The sequence below is a fragment of the Martes martes genome (genome assembly GCF_963455335.1).
Source record: "Martes martes genome assembly, chromosome: 2".
Lineage (NCBI taxonomy): Eukaryota > Metazoa > Chordata > Mammalia > Carnivora > Mustelidae > Martes > Martes martes.
The window spans coordinates 90,085,153-90,099,121 of NC_137889.1; the positions used below are offsets into that span (position 1 = coordinate 90,085,153).

Consider the following 13,969-nt stretch of genomic DNA (forward strand, 5'->3'; position numbering starts at 1 on the left):
GCTACTTTTGTGCTACCATGTCAGAGCTGAATAATTGTAACAAGAGTGTATGGACAGCAAAGCCCAAAATATTTGCTATCTGGCCCTTCAGTTAAACAAATCTTACTGATGCTTGACTTAGGCAATTGATGTACTTCTCCTATTGCTATTAAATGGACAGGGCGATTATCTCTCTGTCTATCCATTTAGTTAGCTATTTATTTATTTATTTATTTAGTAATTTAGTAAGTAAGTAAGGCGAAAGAAGTTTATTAAGTGAAGATACAGAAAACGCTTTCCAAGAGTGAGAGGAATCCTGACAGGGTTGGGAACCAGGGCCTTTAGGGTTGGTCTTTTATAGAAAGCTAACCAGGGCACTTAAATCCTTTTAACTTCTCAGGGCGCCTGGGTGGCTCAGTGGGCTAAAGCCTTTGCCTTCGGCTTGGGTCATGGTCCCAGGGCCCCAGGGTCCCAGGGTCCTAGGATCGAGCCCCACATCCAGCTCTCTACTCAGCAGGGAGCCTGCTTCCCTGTCTCTCTGTCTACTTGTGATCTCTGTCTGTGAAGTAAATAAATAAAATCTTTAAAAAAAATCCTTTTAACTTCTCTGTTGATAACGCCTTCCAGGGCTTATTTCCCTTTTTTTTTTTTTTTAAATTTATTTGACAGACAGAGATCACAAGTAGGTAGAGAGTAAGGCAGAGAGAAAGAGAGAGAGGAAGGGAAGCAGGCTCCCTGCTGAGTAGAGAGCTGGATGTGGGGCTCGATCCTAGGGCCCTGGGACCATGACCTGAAGGCAGAGGCTTTAACCCACTGAACCACCCAGGTGCCCTGGCTTACCTCCTTTTTAAGGGCTGGTTATCCTTTGTTGGTCCCAGGTGATTATCATAAAGACACCCACCCACACAACCTATCCCAAGCCTAGGGCAGGGTGATCCGCCAGGGTTAACTATTTAAAAATACATTTATTTTAGAGTATGAGGGGGGAAAAATCAATAGCCAAGAATTTGGGGGGTTATTTAAAGCCGCTTTCTATTAGAAACGTACATTTATTGGGGTACTCGGGTGGCTCAGTTAAGCATCTGCCTTCAGCTCAGGTCCTGATCCCAGAGTCCTGGCATCGAGCCCTGCATCAGGCTCCCTGCTCAGCAGGGAGTCTGCTTCTTCCTCTTCTCCCCACCTGTGCTGATTCCGTAGACAATACAGGTCAAGGCTGTCTAATAGAAATACAAGCAAGCCAATATATATTACTTTTTTATTGAGGTTTGACATATAGCAGCATATTTGTTTCAGGTGTACAATACAATGATTTGATATTTGTATATATTGTGACATGATCACCACAATAGGTTTGGTAATCATTTGTCACAATATATAGTTACAAGAAATTTTTTGTTTGTTTCCGGTATTTCACATCTATCCTTTTTTAGATATAGTTAACACACAAGTTACATTAGTTTCAGGTGTACAACATAGTGATTGCACCGCATATCTGTCCTTTTACTTATTTTTATTTATTCATTTATTTTTAAGTGGGCTCCATGCTGGGAGGTGGCTTGAACTCCATAAGCAGGGCTTGAACTCTTAATCCTGAGATCAAGACCTGAGCTGAGATCAAGAGCTGGATGCTTGGGGTGCCTGGGTGGTTTAGTGGGTTAAGTCTCTGCCTTAGGCTCAGGTCATGATCTCAGAGACCTGGGATTGAGCCCCACGTTGTGCTTTCTGCTCAGCAGGGAGCCTGCTTCCTTCTCTCTCTCTGCCTGCCTCTCTGCCTACTTGTGATCTCTTTCTCTGTCAAATAAATAAATAAAATCTTTAAAAAAAAAAGTCAGATGCTTAACCAACTAAACCACCCAGAAGCTGCCATATGTATCTTTTTAAATGCTGTAGGATCCACATCTTAAAAGATGAAATTAATTTTAATAATGTTTTATTTAATTAACTCACTATATAACAATAGGGAAAAACTGTACTCTAAGATGGCTGACCAAACCAGCGAGGGAATTCTAGTCCCTGTCTCAAAGCCCTTCCGGGTTCTTCTTTCCTACCCCGTTTCCCACACGTGCCAAAAGTACCAAGTATGCGGAAGTAGAAGGGTATAAATCCCCCTCCCTGCTTGTGCTCGGGGCTCAGACCTTTGGAGAACAACCTCATCTGAGCCCACTCGTGTTACATAAACCTCCGATCCTCCAAAGTCTCCGAGTGCTGCTTGGTTCTTCAGCCAGGATCCAGTCCAGTTTCCACAACAGTAAAGAGCATTAATGTTATCAAATGCCTCTGCAAGTCTTCCAAATTCCGTTGCACTTAAGGCAATTCACAAAGGAATAAGTTCCATAAATTTAATTTAATTATAAATAAATTCTGTTTCCTTGAGAAAATTAGGATATGTACCAGGAGGGAACGCTCTGGAATCAGACTGTCTGGGATGACATACCAGTCATATCACTTCTTATTTGTGTGACTCTGGGCAAGTTACTTTATTCCTCAATGTCTCAGTTCCATCTTATATAAAATAGGAATAATTATATCTGTTTGCAATGTTTTTGTTATGATTCCACCAAACAATTCGTTTGCATCTCTAACAATAGTGCCTGTCACTAAGAAATCATTTAATAGGGATGACTGGGTGTCTCAGTCTGTTAAGCTCCTGCCTTCGGCTCAGGTGGTGAGTCCAGGCTCCTGGGATCAAGTTCTGCATCAGGCTCCTTGCTCGGCAGGGAGCCTTTTTCTCTCTCTGCCTCTGCCTGCTTGTGTGCTCGCTCGCTCTCTGACAAATAAATAAATAAATAAAATCTTAAAAAATCATTTAATAAAGATTAACTAGTGGGCAATAGAAGCAAGATGTATTGTGGTTTGGGGTTCCAAGACTCCAACAAAAGGCAGTTTATTATATCCCTTCAGTAATTTTTTATAATTTAACTAGCTGAATTTGTATATTTCAATTCAACTTTTCCTATATATTATAAACTAGTGATGGTTAAGGGCACAAGTGTGAATAAAATTCTCATAAGACTTTGTGACACAGTGATGAGCTCTCATGATGAACACTATAAGGGGAACAGCCTTCCATTTTGACTTGAATGAACTGCTTTACCCTTTCCCTCCATCCTTCTGTGGTAGTTTCCATATTGGCACAGAACTGGGTGGAGGTGGGGTAGTGATGGGTGCCATGGGAAGGAAGAATATGCCTGGAGAATGGAGTATTCACCTGAAAACAAGAGTTCAAACAAGAAGAGATGAGATAGTCAAACTAGTTTAAGATCATTGCCTACTCACTAGCATGGAGGCTTAAGTAAGGTTCAGATGAGTTGTAGAAATGAATGTTTCTATATGGTCTGACTGGATTTTTAACCCTACCACCAGTCCTGGCTTCATAACATGTGGGGCCCAAGTGCAAAAATGAAAATGCAGAGCCCCTTGTTCAAAAAGTAGGAGAAAAGTACAATTAAAAGTACCAAAATTTAAACTTCTTTTATTTCACAATCTTTCAGTTTGTCATAGTTTTTTTTATTTGTTAACGTTGTTCTAAGTAAAAAAAAAAAAAAGTTTTTTGTTTTTTTTTTTGCTGGCTCAGTTGGTACAGCATACAACTCTTGATCTCAGGGTTGTGAATTTGAGCCCCATGTTGGGTATAGAGATTACTTTTAAAAAATAAAAATCTTTTTTAAAAAAGAAAAGAAAATTAGAATTTTAAATTATTAGCATGAATTTTACCATTCATCTTTACATTGTGCAATATCAGTTTTAAATGCAAGTGTTAGGGATACCTTGGTGGCTCAGTCGGTTAAACATTTGCCTTTGGATCAGGTCATGATCCCAGAGTCCTGGGATCAAGTCCCACATTGGGCTCCTTGCTCCATGGGGAGCCTGCCTTTCCCTCTGCCTGCTTCTCCCCCTGCTTGTGCTCTCTCCTGCACTCTCAATCTCTATCTCTGACAAATTAATAAATATAACCTTAAAAAATAAATGCAAATGTTAGTATTTTTTTAAAGATTTTTAAAAAAACTTATTTGACAGAGATCACAAGTAGGCAGAGAGGCAGGCAGAGATAAAGAGAGGAGGAAGTAGGCTCCCTGCTGAGCAGAGAGCCCTATGCAGGGCTCGATTCCAGGACCCTGGGATCATGACCAGAGCCAAAGGCAAAGGCTTTAACCCACTGAGCCACCCAGGCGCCCCAAATGTTAGCATTTGTTAAAAGTTTTATTTCTTAGTGATCTGTACATCCAAAATGGGGCTGGAACTCACAATCCCAAACTCAAAAGTTGCATGTCCCACTGACTGAGCCAGCCAGCCTGCAAATGCTAGCATTTAATTTGAGTGTAAAATCATCAAAATTATGCAGTTCATATTTTACAGCTCTTGTATGCCCCCCCCACCCCCACCAAGTAAATAAATAAAATTAAAACCAAAACCAAAAGCAAAAGCAAATACAATTCTTGGGCAGCCCTCAATTTGTTATTGGGTAACACGTTTTGAAGTCCCTGGCTGGAGCAGCAACCATTTCTAGGATTAGAGGCACTTTTCCTCTTTCTTCCCAGTTCAGGACTATGTTCTGGTGCTCTGAGATTGTTACAGTGTTACAATGCAATGTTCAAGAAAGACAATTATAGTAATAATAGGATAACTTGAGTATAGCATTTTATTTTTTCTAAGTAATTTAAATACCAATATCTTTCAATGAACATGGGAAAGAAAATCATTAAAATCCTTGTGAATAATTTTAATACTACCTATAGAAAAGAGATGCAACCATAAGTCTGCCAACCATGAAAAATGGTTGCTGCCATTGAAGAGATCAAGTTGACTAACACTGCCATCTAGAGTTAAAAATCAAAACTACCACTTCTTATCTGTAAAGAAACTGAAACATAGGGTTTGGATAGGTCAGCTTTTTTGGTTTGTTTTAGGGTTTTGTTTTTAAATTTTTATTTAAATTCCAGTTAGTTAGCATACAGTGTAATATTAGTTTCAGGAGTACAATATACTGATTCAGCACTTCCATTCAGCACCCAGTGCTCATCACAGCAAGTGCTTGCCTTAATTTCCATCACCTATTTAATCCAGGCCCTCCTCCCCTCTGGTGACCATCTTTTTTTTTTTTTTTAAAGATTTTATTTATTTTTTATTTGACAGACAGAGATCACAAGTAGGCAGAGAGGCAGGCAGAGAGAGAGAAAGGGAAGAAGACTCCCCGCTGAGCAGAGAGCCCGATGCAGGGCTGGATCCCAGGACCCTGGGATCATGACCTGAGCCAAAGGCGGAGGCTTTAACCCACTGAGCCACCCAGGTACCCTGTCTTGTTAATTTTAGCCATTCTGACACTAGGTCAGTTTTTTCTCCTACTGATTTACACCGGCTATCCTAATTGTCTTGTCCATTTGTGAAGAAGCAGAGAGCTAGACATGTGGTGGACATGTGAGAGCATCATGACTAAACACCAGATTCTCCAAGCCTGTGAAGCCGAGAGCTGGGTATAAAGCTTAGAGCTGTCATAACTCTCTTGCTACCTCTAAGGAGATTCTAGAACTCTGGAGTACACTGTGTAGAGCTGGATGATGAAGCACTCAGAGCAAGAGACAGGGTGAAGAGATACAGAGACATGGAATCATTAGGACAAGTTGAGTCCTTGTTTTCTTTTTAAGGTTTTATTTTTAAGTAATCACTACACCCAGTGTGGGGCTCAAACTCACTACCATGCCAGCCAGGCGCCCTGACATTAAGTCCTTGTTGACAGCAATTCCTGAAGTCAGCCATACTGATGGACGTTTTAGTTCTGTGACTGTCAGAAGAGGCTAAGTTACACTATCTGTGTAATACCTCCCCAAAGCTCAGGAACTTACAACAACAAAGACTGGTTTCTCTCTTACACTACATAAATTAGCTACACCTCTGCTATGCTGTTGGTTCTAATCTGGGTCCCAGGATGATGGAGCAATCTCTATCCAGAAAATCACCAATTGTTGTAACAGAAGAAAAAGAGAGGAGGAAAAATAAGTATTGGCCCTTAAACCATCTGCCCAGAAGACATTCCCTGCTTGCATGTCATTGGCCAGAACAAAATCACATGCTCAAGCTTGATGCCATAGGGCACAGAGGCAAATCAAATATTTCTAATAGTAATAATAATGCAATCTACAGTAAATTTCCCTTCTGCTTAAATGAACTTAGGTCGTATTTTATGTCACTTACAAACAAAAGACTCTTAAGTGGAAAAGTGAGGAAAGAACAAAATTAGATATTTTTTAAAAGATTTATTTATTTATTTGAGAGAGAGAGAGAGCATTTACAAAAGAGTTGGGGGGAGAAGGGTGCCTGGGTGGCTCAGTGGGTTAAAGCCTCTGTCTTCAGCTCAGGTCATGATCCCAGAATTCTGGGATTGAGCCCCGCATCGGGCTTTCTGCTTAGCAGGTAGTTTGCTTCCTCCTCTCTCTCTCTCTACCTGCTTCTCTGCCTACATGTGATCTCTGTCTGTCAAATAAATAAATAAATAAAATCTTAAAAAAAAAAAGAGCTGGGGGGAGGGACAGAGGGAGAGAATCTGCAAGCAACTCCCCACTGAGTAGGGAGCCCGACGTGAGGCTCAATCCCACAACCCATAAGATCGTGACCCTGGCAGAAACCAAGAGTCTGTCACTTAACTGACTGAGCTACCCAGGAACCCCGAAATTAGATATTTTATATAAAATAGCCAACACATGGTAAACATTCAATAAATGGAGCTACTCTTTCCAAATGCATGAACACAGATGAATTGAGAATTATATCTTTCTCAAGCAATAAAAGTATGATCGACTTCTTTAATTTGCATTTTATTCACTTATCTCACATTTTTTGAGTTCTTTTTATTTTTTTTATTTTTTATTTTTAAAATATTTATTCTAGAGAGAGAGCATGTGTAAGCAGGGAGAGGGACAGAGGGAGAGAGAAAATCCTGAAGCAGACCCCCACTGAGCACAGAGCTCAACAGATGGCTCAATTCCAGGACCTGGAGACCATGACCCTAGCCAAAATCAAGAGTCAGCTGCCCAACCAGCTGAGCCAGCCAGTTCTTTTATGAGTTCTTTTTATGTACCAGATACTATGCTAGGTGGTGGGGACACCATACATTTATATGTTAACTCTCTAGTTGCTTTGTTTTAAAGAAATATTTAATATGGGGCTCTTGGTGGCTCACTGGGTTAAGCATCTGACTTGTGATTTGGGCTCAGGTCATGATCTCATCGGTTGTGGGATAGAGCCCCATTTCAGACTCTGTGCTCAGCAGGGAGTCTGGGATTCTCTCTCTCCCTCTCTCTTCCTCTGCCCCACCCCCCACTCACATGTATGCATGCTTTCTCTCTCAAATAAATAAATGAATAAATCTTTTAAAAAGGAGAAAAAAGATTCTTTCTCTCTCTGTCACCCCTCCTCCCCCTCTCTTAAAAAAGAAAGAAAGAAAGAAAGACTTAATATGAGGGCTTAGTGTCTTCTTATGCTGATGATCCCAAACTCTTATCATTTGTGCATGAGGGAAATAAATATTGAGGAAATTACTATTCAGAAAAAGGTTATATAGAGTACACACTGAAATAGAACCTGAAGTCTGAATGCTATTCATTTACTTGCCACTCATAAACCCTTTTGTCCAATACATATTTGTTAGCATCTGTCATGTGCCAGGCACTCCTGCAACAACAACAAAAAAACATTTATCCCTGTCTATAGAGAACTTAAAATGTAGTAGTAAGGAGAGTGGAGCGGAGAGTACATGAATGATGCTGTAAATAATAAAAATAAAACAGTAGTGCCAGTGATGGCTAACATTGTCATAGTCCCCAATGACCTATTTTTGCCAAACCTAAAGACTAACACTCAACCTAGATCTTGCCCAACAAGCAGTTGACAGAGGTGATTATTTCCTTTTCCTTCACCTGCTTAGTACACACCACCCTTCCTGGTTTTCTCCAGGGGTAAGTCCTCTGTTTTGTGCTAGTCACATTCACCTCCCACGGAGTGATCTCACTGAGCCATCTGATGACTGATTTCTCATTTCTACACTGAGGACTCCCAATTTTATGACTCCCCCTTGACTTCTCTGCACAGCTCCAAAATGCTTGGTCTTATTGCCTCCTTATATAAACAAGCATTTTACAGTTATTATCAGACTGGACTCCTGATCCACCAGCCCCAACATGGAGCTCAGGGTTCCCCATCCCAGGAAAGGGAACCACCATTCACCCAGTTGCTCAGGCCAACCTTGGAATAATCCTAATCCCTTTCTTTCTTTCTGCCTACTTCCAACTTGTCAGCAAACCTGTGGACTCCTTCAAAAACATCTTTTTTTTTTTTTTTTAATTTATTTATTTGTTAGAGAGAGAGAGCGAGCGAGCACAGGCAGAGGCAGAGGGAGAAGCAGGCTCCCCGCCGAGCAAGGAGCCCGATGTGGGACTCGATCCCAGGACGCTGGGATCATGACCTGAGCCGAAGGCAGTCGCTTAACCAACTGAGCCACCCAGGCGTCCCTCTTTCAAAAACATCTTGAATGTGATTATTTGTTCTCTCCTCCCTTCCAGGGTGTTGCCTTAGTCCCAAGGTCAACCTTCAGACCTGGCCTCTTACAGCAGCCTCTCCTAACTGGCTTTTCTGCCTCCATTTTTGTTCTACTATGTTACCATAACCAGAATGAGTCTTTTAAAACTGAAGTCTGATCATATCACTTCTCCGTTCAAAAGCTTCCAACTGCTTTCCTTCACCTTCAGCCTTTAGATATGAGTGTGACACATACCATCCTTTTCCATGTCCCCTGGACTCTGCTCAAATGTCACTTTATCTGAGAAGTGTTCCCTGAAATCTTATTTAAAACAAAACAAAACAAACAAAAAAACCCCACAAGTTCCTGGGGCACCTGGGTGGCTCAGTCTGTTAAGTCTCCATCTTCTGCTCAAGTCATGATCCTGGGGTCCTGGAATCCAGCCCCACCTGGGGCTCCTTACTCAATGGGGAGCCTGCTTCTCTCTCTCCCTCTCCCTCTGCCCTTGTCTCCTGATTTTGTTCTCTCTTTCATTTTCTCTCTCAAATAAATAAATGGAATCTTTTTTTTAATAAGTAAAATCTTTTTTAAAACCCCAAAGTTCCTTTTGCGCCCACCCTCTATTACTTTACTGTGTTATTTTTCTTCGTGTTGCCACTTCACATTATACTAAGTATTTACCCCTTTATAAATAGGAGAAAATTAGTCCCAAGAGGATTTTGCTTTTCCACTGCCCAAAACAGCCTAGGAAAAAAGGGTAGGCACTCAGATGCTTTTGTTAAGCACTCTAAGCACTCCAAGCATTATTCTAGCATTACCTGTTGAATTACCCTAAGGTTAGATTTACTGTCCACGTGTCATCGATGTGGTAGTTGAGGCACAGCTTTGTTAGGTACCTGGCCCAAAGTCACACAGGTCATGAGCTGCTTAGCTAGTACGTAAGTGAACGAAGGAGTCTTCCTCTGGAATCCCTCAGCGCTCCTCAGCACTGGGTGCTCACGTTTGAGCTCCAAAAGCCATTGGCCGGGACGTCAGGATGACTAAGGGTGCCAGGGCGGGGGCGTTGTGGTGGGGAGTTGGCCTTTAGGTTAAGTACGGCCGGTCCACCTGGCTTTCCGGTTTCCGCAAACCAGCACTCAGCTGTCACTAGCCTCTGAGAGCGTAGACGCGGCGCGGGAGCGATGTACCTCTGCTGGGGCACCAACCGGCCAGGACCTCTGCGCCGGAGGCCGGCCGGCGGTGGCGGAGCCGAGCTGCGACAGGCGGCCTCTGGGGAGCGCCACTCCCTGCTGCTGCTGAGCAACGGCGAAGTGCACTCGTGCGGGGACAACAGTCACGGCCAGCTGGGGCGGAGGGCCGTGCAGCGCCAGGAGCAGCCAAGTGAGTGCGGGACAAAGGTGCGGGGCGGGGGGCCAGGTAGACGGGGGTGCTGGGAGCCCCGTGTACGCTGGGCCCCACGATACGGCCAAACGATGCTCTACGCTGCCTGCGCTCAACTTCGTTAGTTTCGTTTTCCAGAAGCGCAGTTTGTTTCGGTTTCCAGTTCGTCTTAAAAGCGTAACTGAGAGCGGAACCTAACGGGACAGCGTGGTCCCTCATACTGAGCCTTCCTAGACCAATCCCTGCCAGTGCGAGTCTCTTTGGACTAGAGGGACCTTCCAAACGTGGTTTCTGGGTGGCGCATCCCTAACTCTCTCAGAAATACCCCAGGGCATCTTTTTCTAAAATTAAAAAAAAAAAAAAGTATAATAGCATTTTTACCATTACTGATTATTATAGAAACACAGAGAAAGAAATTCCCTATAATTCCACTACCCAAAGACAACTATAATATTTTGATGTATTTGCTTTTTGGCTCTATTCTATATTTACTTTTTTTTTTTTTTTAAAGATTTTATTTATTTATTTATTTATTTGACAGACAGAGATCACAAGTAAGCAGAGAAGCAGGCAGAGAGAGAGGAGGAAGCAGGCTCCCTGCTGAGCAGAGAGCCTGATGTGGGGCTCGATCCCAGGGTTCTGGGATCATCAGCTGAGCCGAAGGCAGAGGCTTTAACCCACTGAGCCACCCAGGCGCCCCTCTATATTTACTTTATAAAAGCATGTCATTATGTAGTTTGTATACGCGGTATTTATACAGCTCTATAAATTGCGCTCTTACGAAACATGATATCACGAACATATTGCTTTTTTATTACGTATTTTTTGAAAACACATTTTAAGTTGTTGCAAAACATTCCAGGCTTTGACAATACAAGTTAATGCTTCTTCTTTGATGGACATTAGGTTTTCTCCTCATTAGGGACTTCTAGAAATAATACTGTGTTTGCCATTATTTGACAAAATTTATGACTACTTACTTAAAATAAATACCAAAAATTGTGTCTGGAAGGAAAAACTTCTCCTCTACCCTGTTAGTTCTTGTTCTGAAGGCCTGCAAACTAAGTAGACAAAGAGTAAGGAAAAAAATATACAGTTTTATTAATATTTTATGTGCACAGGAGTTCACAGAAAAAAAAGGAAAACTCAAAAGTGGTTAAATTCAAGGACTTATATTGCATTTTAGCAAAGAAAAGGGAGTTTGAACTTCAAAGGATAATTAGTTGTGGGGAAGTGACTGGAAATATATGGGGGAGACTAGTGCCAGCTCCTGATAGTAAGAGTTCCTCTTCTCTTTCTGGTATAGGAAAGGAAGGATACCTTTACAAGGGAAATTTATGCCCTACTTTTAGGTGTCTACAGGGAGGGCAGAGAACTCTTCCTGCATCTGTTGATTTTCAGTTGCCTTCAGCACAAAATAATCATTCTGTCAAAGTGGTATATTTGGGGGTGGCATATCCTGATCCCCTTTAGATGGAGATGAGAGACAACATGATACCTGATGCCTAATTGTTCCCCAGGAATGTGGTACCAGTCTCTACCTTCATGAGTGTATGAATCTTTGGGACATTTCTTATTATCCCATAGTTTGAAAATAAATCATTGAAAAGGAAAGGATCACAAAGGTTTAAAAAAAGAAAACTGAAGTATTAGCAAAAACTTCTCTAGTAGTGATATATTTAACTCAAAACTTCTAATAATTCAGAGATAAACACATTGGGAAAGCAGTTTAGATTAACTTGTAAGAATCATGCTGTAATGACCAGGTTTTCATTTGTGGGCACCTTTGACCCATTAAGGGCATATTACTGCATTCTTCTTTGTGAAAGCATCTGGATTCTGCCTCTCACAGTCATGGGGAGGGCTCCCTGCTCACTTCTTCCTGAGAAGGGATTCACTCTTCTTGCTGTTCAGGGCTGGGAAGTTGGAAGAGATGTCTATTCTTGGTCTCCCTTTGTTTTGCTACCATCATCATAGAGAAATCTTAGGCCAAGCATCATAGTCCCTACAAGTTCCCCTCCTCCATGAAACTCATCCTTTTGAATGGGAAACATATTCCCACACAGTGTAACACACATTGAGCTTTTTTCCTTCACACCTTAAGTGTGATTATCAGGTCTTGATTTAAAAGTCCATTGGGAAGGATGAGAAATCTGAGTGACCCTTCTTTTTGAAGAAAGTAAACTTGTTATCTTAAATGTCTTGTTAAATTAATAATCTTCTGAGGTGTTTTGTTTGTTTTGTTTCTGTTCCTGAAGAACCAATCCAGGCATTGAAAACTCTACGTGTTGATCTTGTGAGCTGCGGAAAGGAACACTCTCTTGCTGTCTGTTACAAAGGAAGGGTCTTTGCATGGGGGGCTGGTTCTGAAGGGCAGCTGGGAATTGGAGAATTTAAGGAAATAAATCTTATACCTAGGTAAGTATTTCCATTCACTCATTCATTCATCTGTTATTTTTCAGTTTCATGCGCGAGGCACTATGCAAGATGTCAGGGTACAAAGATGACTATGACAAACACAGTCCCTAGCCTCAATGATTATAGTATAGTGAGAGAATGAGGCAGAAAAAAACCTCTAACACCAATTATTGCTTAAATAAAGTCCTATGAAGGAGAAGGGCAGGGCATTTGAAATGAGAACCTGTGACCCTTTGATCTACATCTTATGTATTGGAAATAACTGTGGGGACCCTCCCAGTAAATAAATAAATAAATAAATAAGTAAGTAAAATATATAAAATATCAATAAAATAAAATAAATATTATTTTAAAGTAAAAGCATTACATAGAAGATACAGAAAGAAATCTTATCTGAACTTCCTTTCTGACTAAAGCAAGATCTCCTTGAAAAAAAAAGCTGCCATTAACAGCTTGGAGTGAGTTTCTTTTGAATTCAGTTGCTGTGAAGACAGATTGCCCAATCAAGATTAAAAAAACCTATGGAACCTTCCATACTCTCCTACTGAAGTCCTAAATCCCCTCTTTGTCTGTTGATATATTTAAAGTGATTCCACAAATTTTCCATTACTGGGAGCTCCTCTGTGTACATGTAAATACGCCTTGTTTTTTTCTCCTGTTAATCTGTCTATTGTCAGTTAATTTGCATTGCCCCCCCCCCCCCCCCCCCCGCCCCGTTCCCTATAGACTGGATCCAACCTGGAAGAGGAAGAGTTTTCCTCCCAACATAACCTTTTTGTTCTGTCTTAAGCCACTGGATCCTAATATTTTGTGTAGTAAGATGGAGGGAGAATCATTTCCTCACAAACACCTTTCTAGGACAAATGATATGACAAGCAGTCTGAATTGTGTGTTCATGAATTACATGTTTAAGAATTTTTAAAAGCGGGGCGCCTGGGTGGCTCAATGGGTTAAAACCTCTGCCTTTGGCTCAGGTCATGATCCCAGGGTTCTGGGATGAAGCCCCGCATCGCATCAGGCTCTCTGCTCAGCAGGGAGCCTGCTTCCTCCTCTCTCTCTGCCTGCCTCTCTGCCTGCTTGTGATCTCTGTCTGTCAAATAAATAAATAAAATCTTAAAAAAAAAGAATTTTTTTTTTTAATTTTTTATTTTAATAAACATATAATGTATTTTTATCCCCAGGGGTACAGGTCTGTGAATCATCTGGTTTACACATTTCACAGCACTCATCATAGCCCATACCCTCCCCAATGTCCATTTCCCCACCACCCTCTCCCGTCCCCCTTCCCCCCCGCAACCCTCAGTCTGTTTCTTGAGATTGAGTCTTTTATGGTTTGTCTCCCTCCCAATCCCATCTTTTCATTTTTTCTTTTCCTACCTCCCCCCAAACCCCCCCACCTTGCATCTCCCCTTCCTCATATCAAAGAGATCATATGATAGTTATATTTCTCCGATTGACTTATTTCGCTAAGCATGATACCCTCTAGTTCCATCCACGTCGTCGCAAATGGCAAGATTTCATGTCTTTTGATGGCTGCATAGTATTCCATTGTGTATATATACCACATCTTCTTTATCCATTCATCTGTTGATGGACATCTAGGCGCTTTCCACAGTTTGGCTATTGTGGACATTGCTGCTATAAACATTCGGGTGCACGTGCCCCTTCGGAGCACCACGTTTG

General features: G+C 41.6%; 1 protein-coding gene across 1 annotated transcript in view; it reads left to right on the forward strand.

Moving 5' to 3' along the window:
- The first annotated feature begins 9,555 nt into the window (after nucleotides 1-9,555).
- Nucleotides 9,556-13,969, forward strand: part of HERC6 (HECT and RLD domain containing E3 ubiquitin protein ligase family member 6) — a 60,484-nt gene continuing 56,070 nt past the window's right edge. Inside the window, exons 1-2 of the mRNA XM_080830772.1 lie at nucleotides 9,556-9,868; nucleotides 12,127-12,286. Of these exons, the coding sequence (XP_080686898.1) occupies nucleotides 9,670-9,868; nucleotides 12,127-12,286 (359 nt within the window). The 5' untranslated portion in view covers nucleotides 9,556-9,669. The remainder of the gene's footprint in view (nucleotides 9,869-12,126; nucleotides 12,287-13,969) is intronic.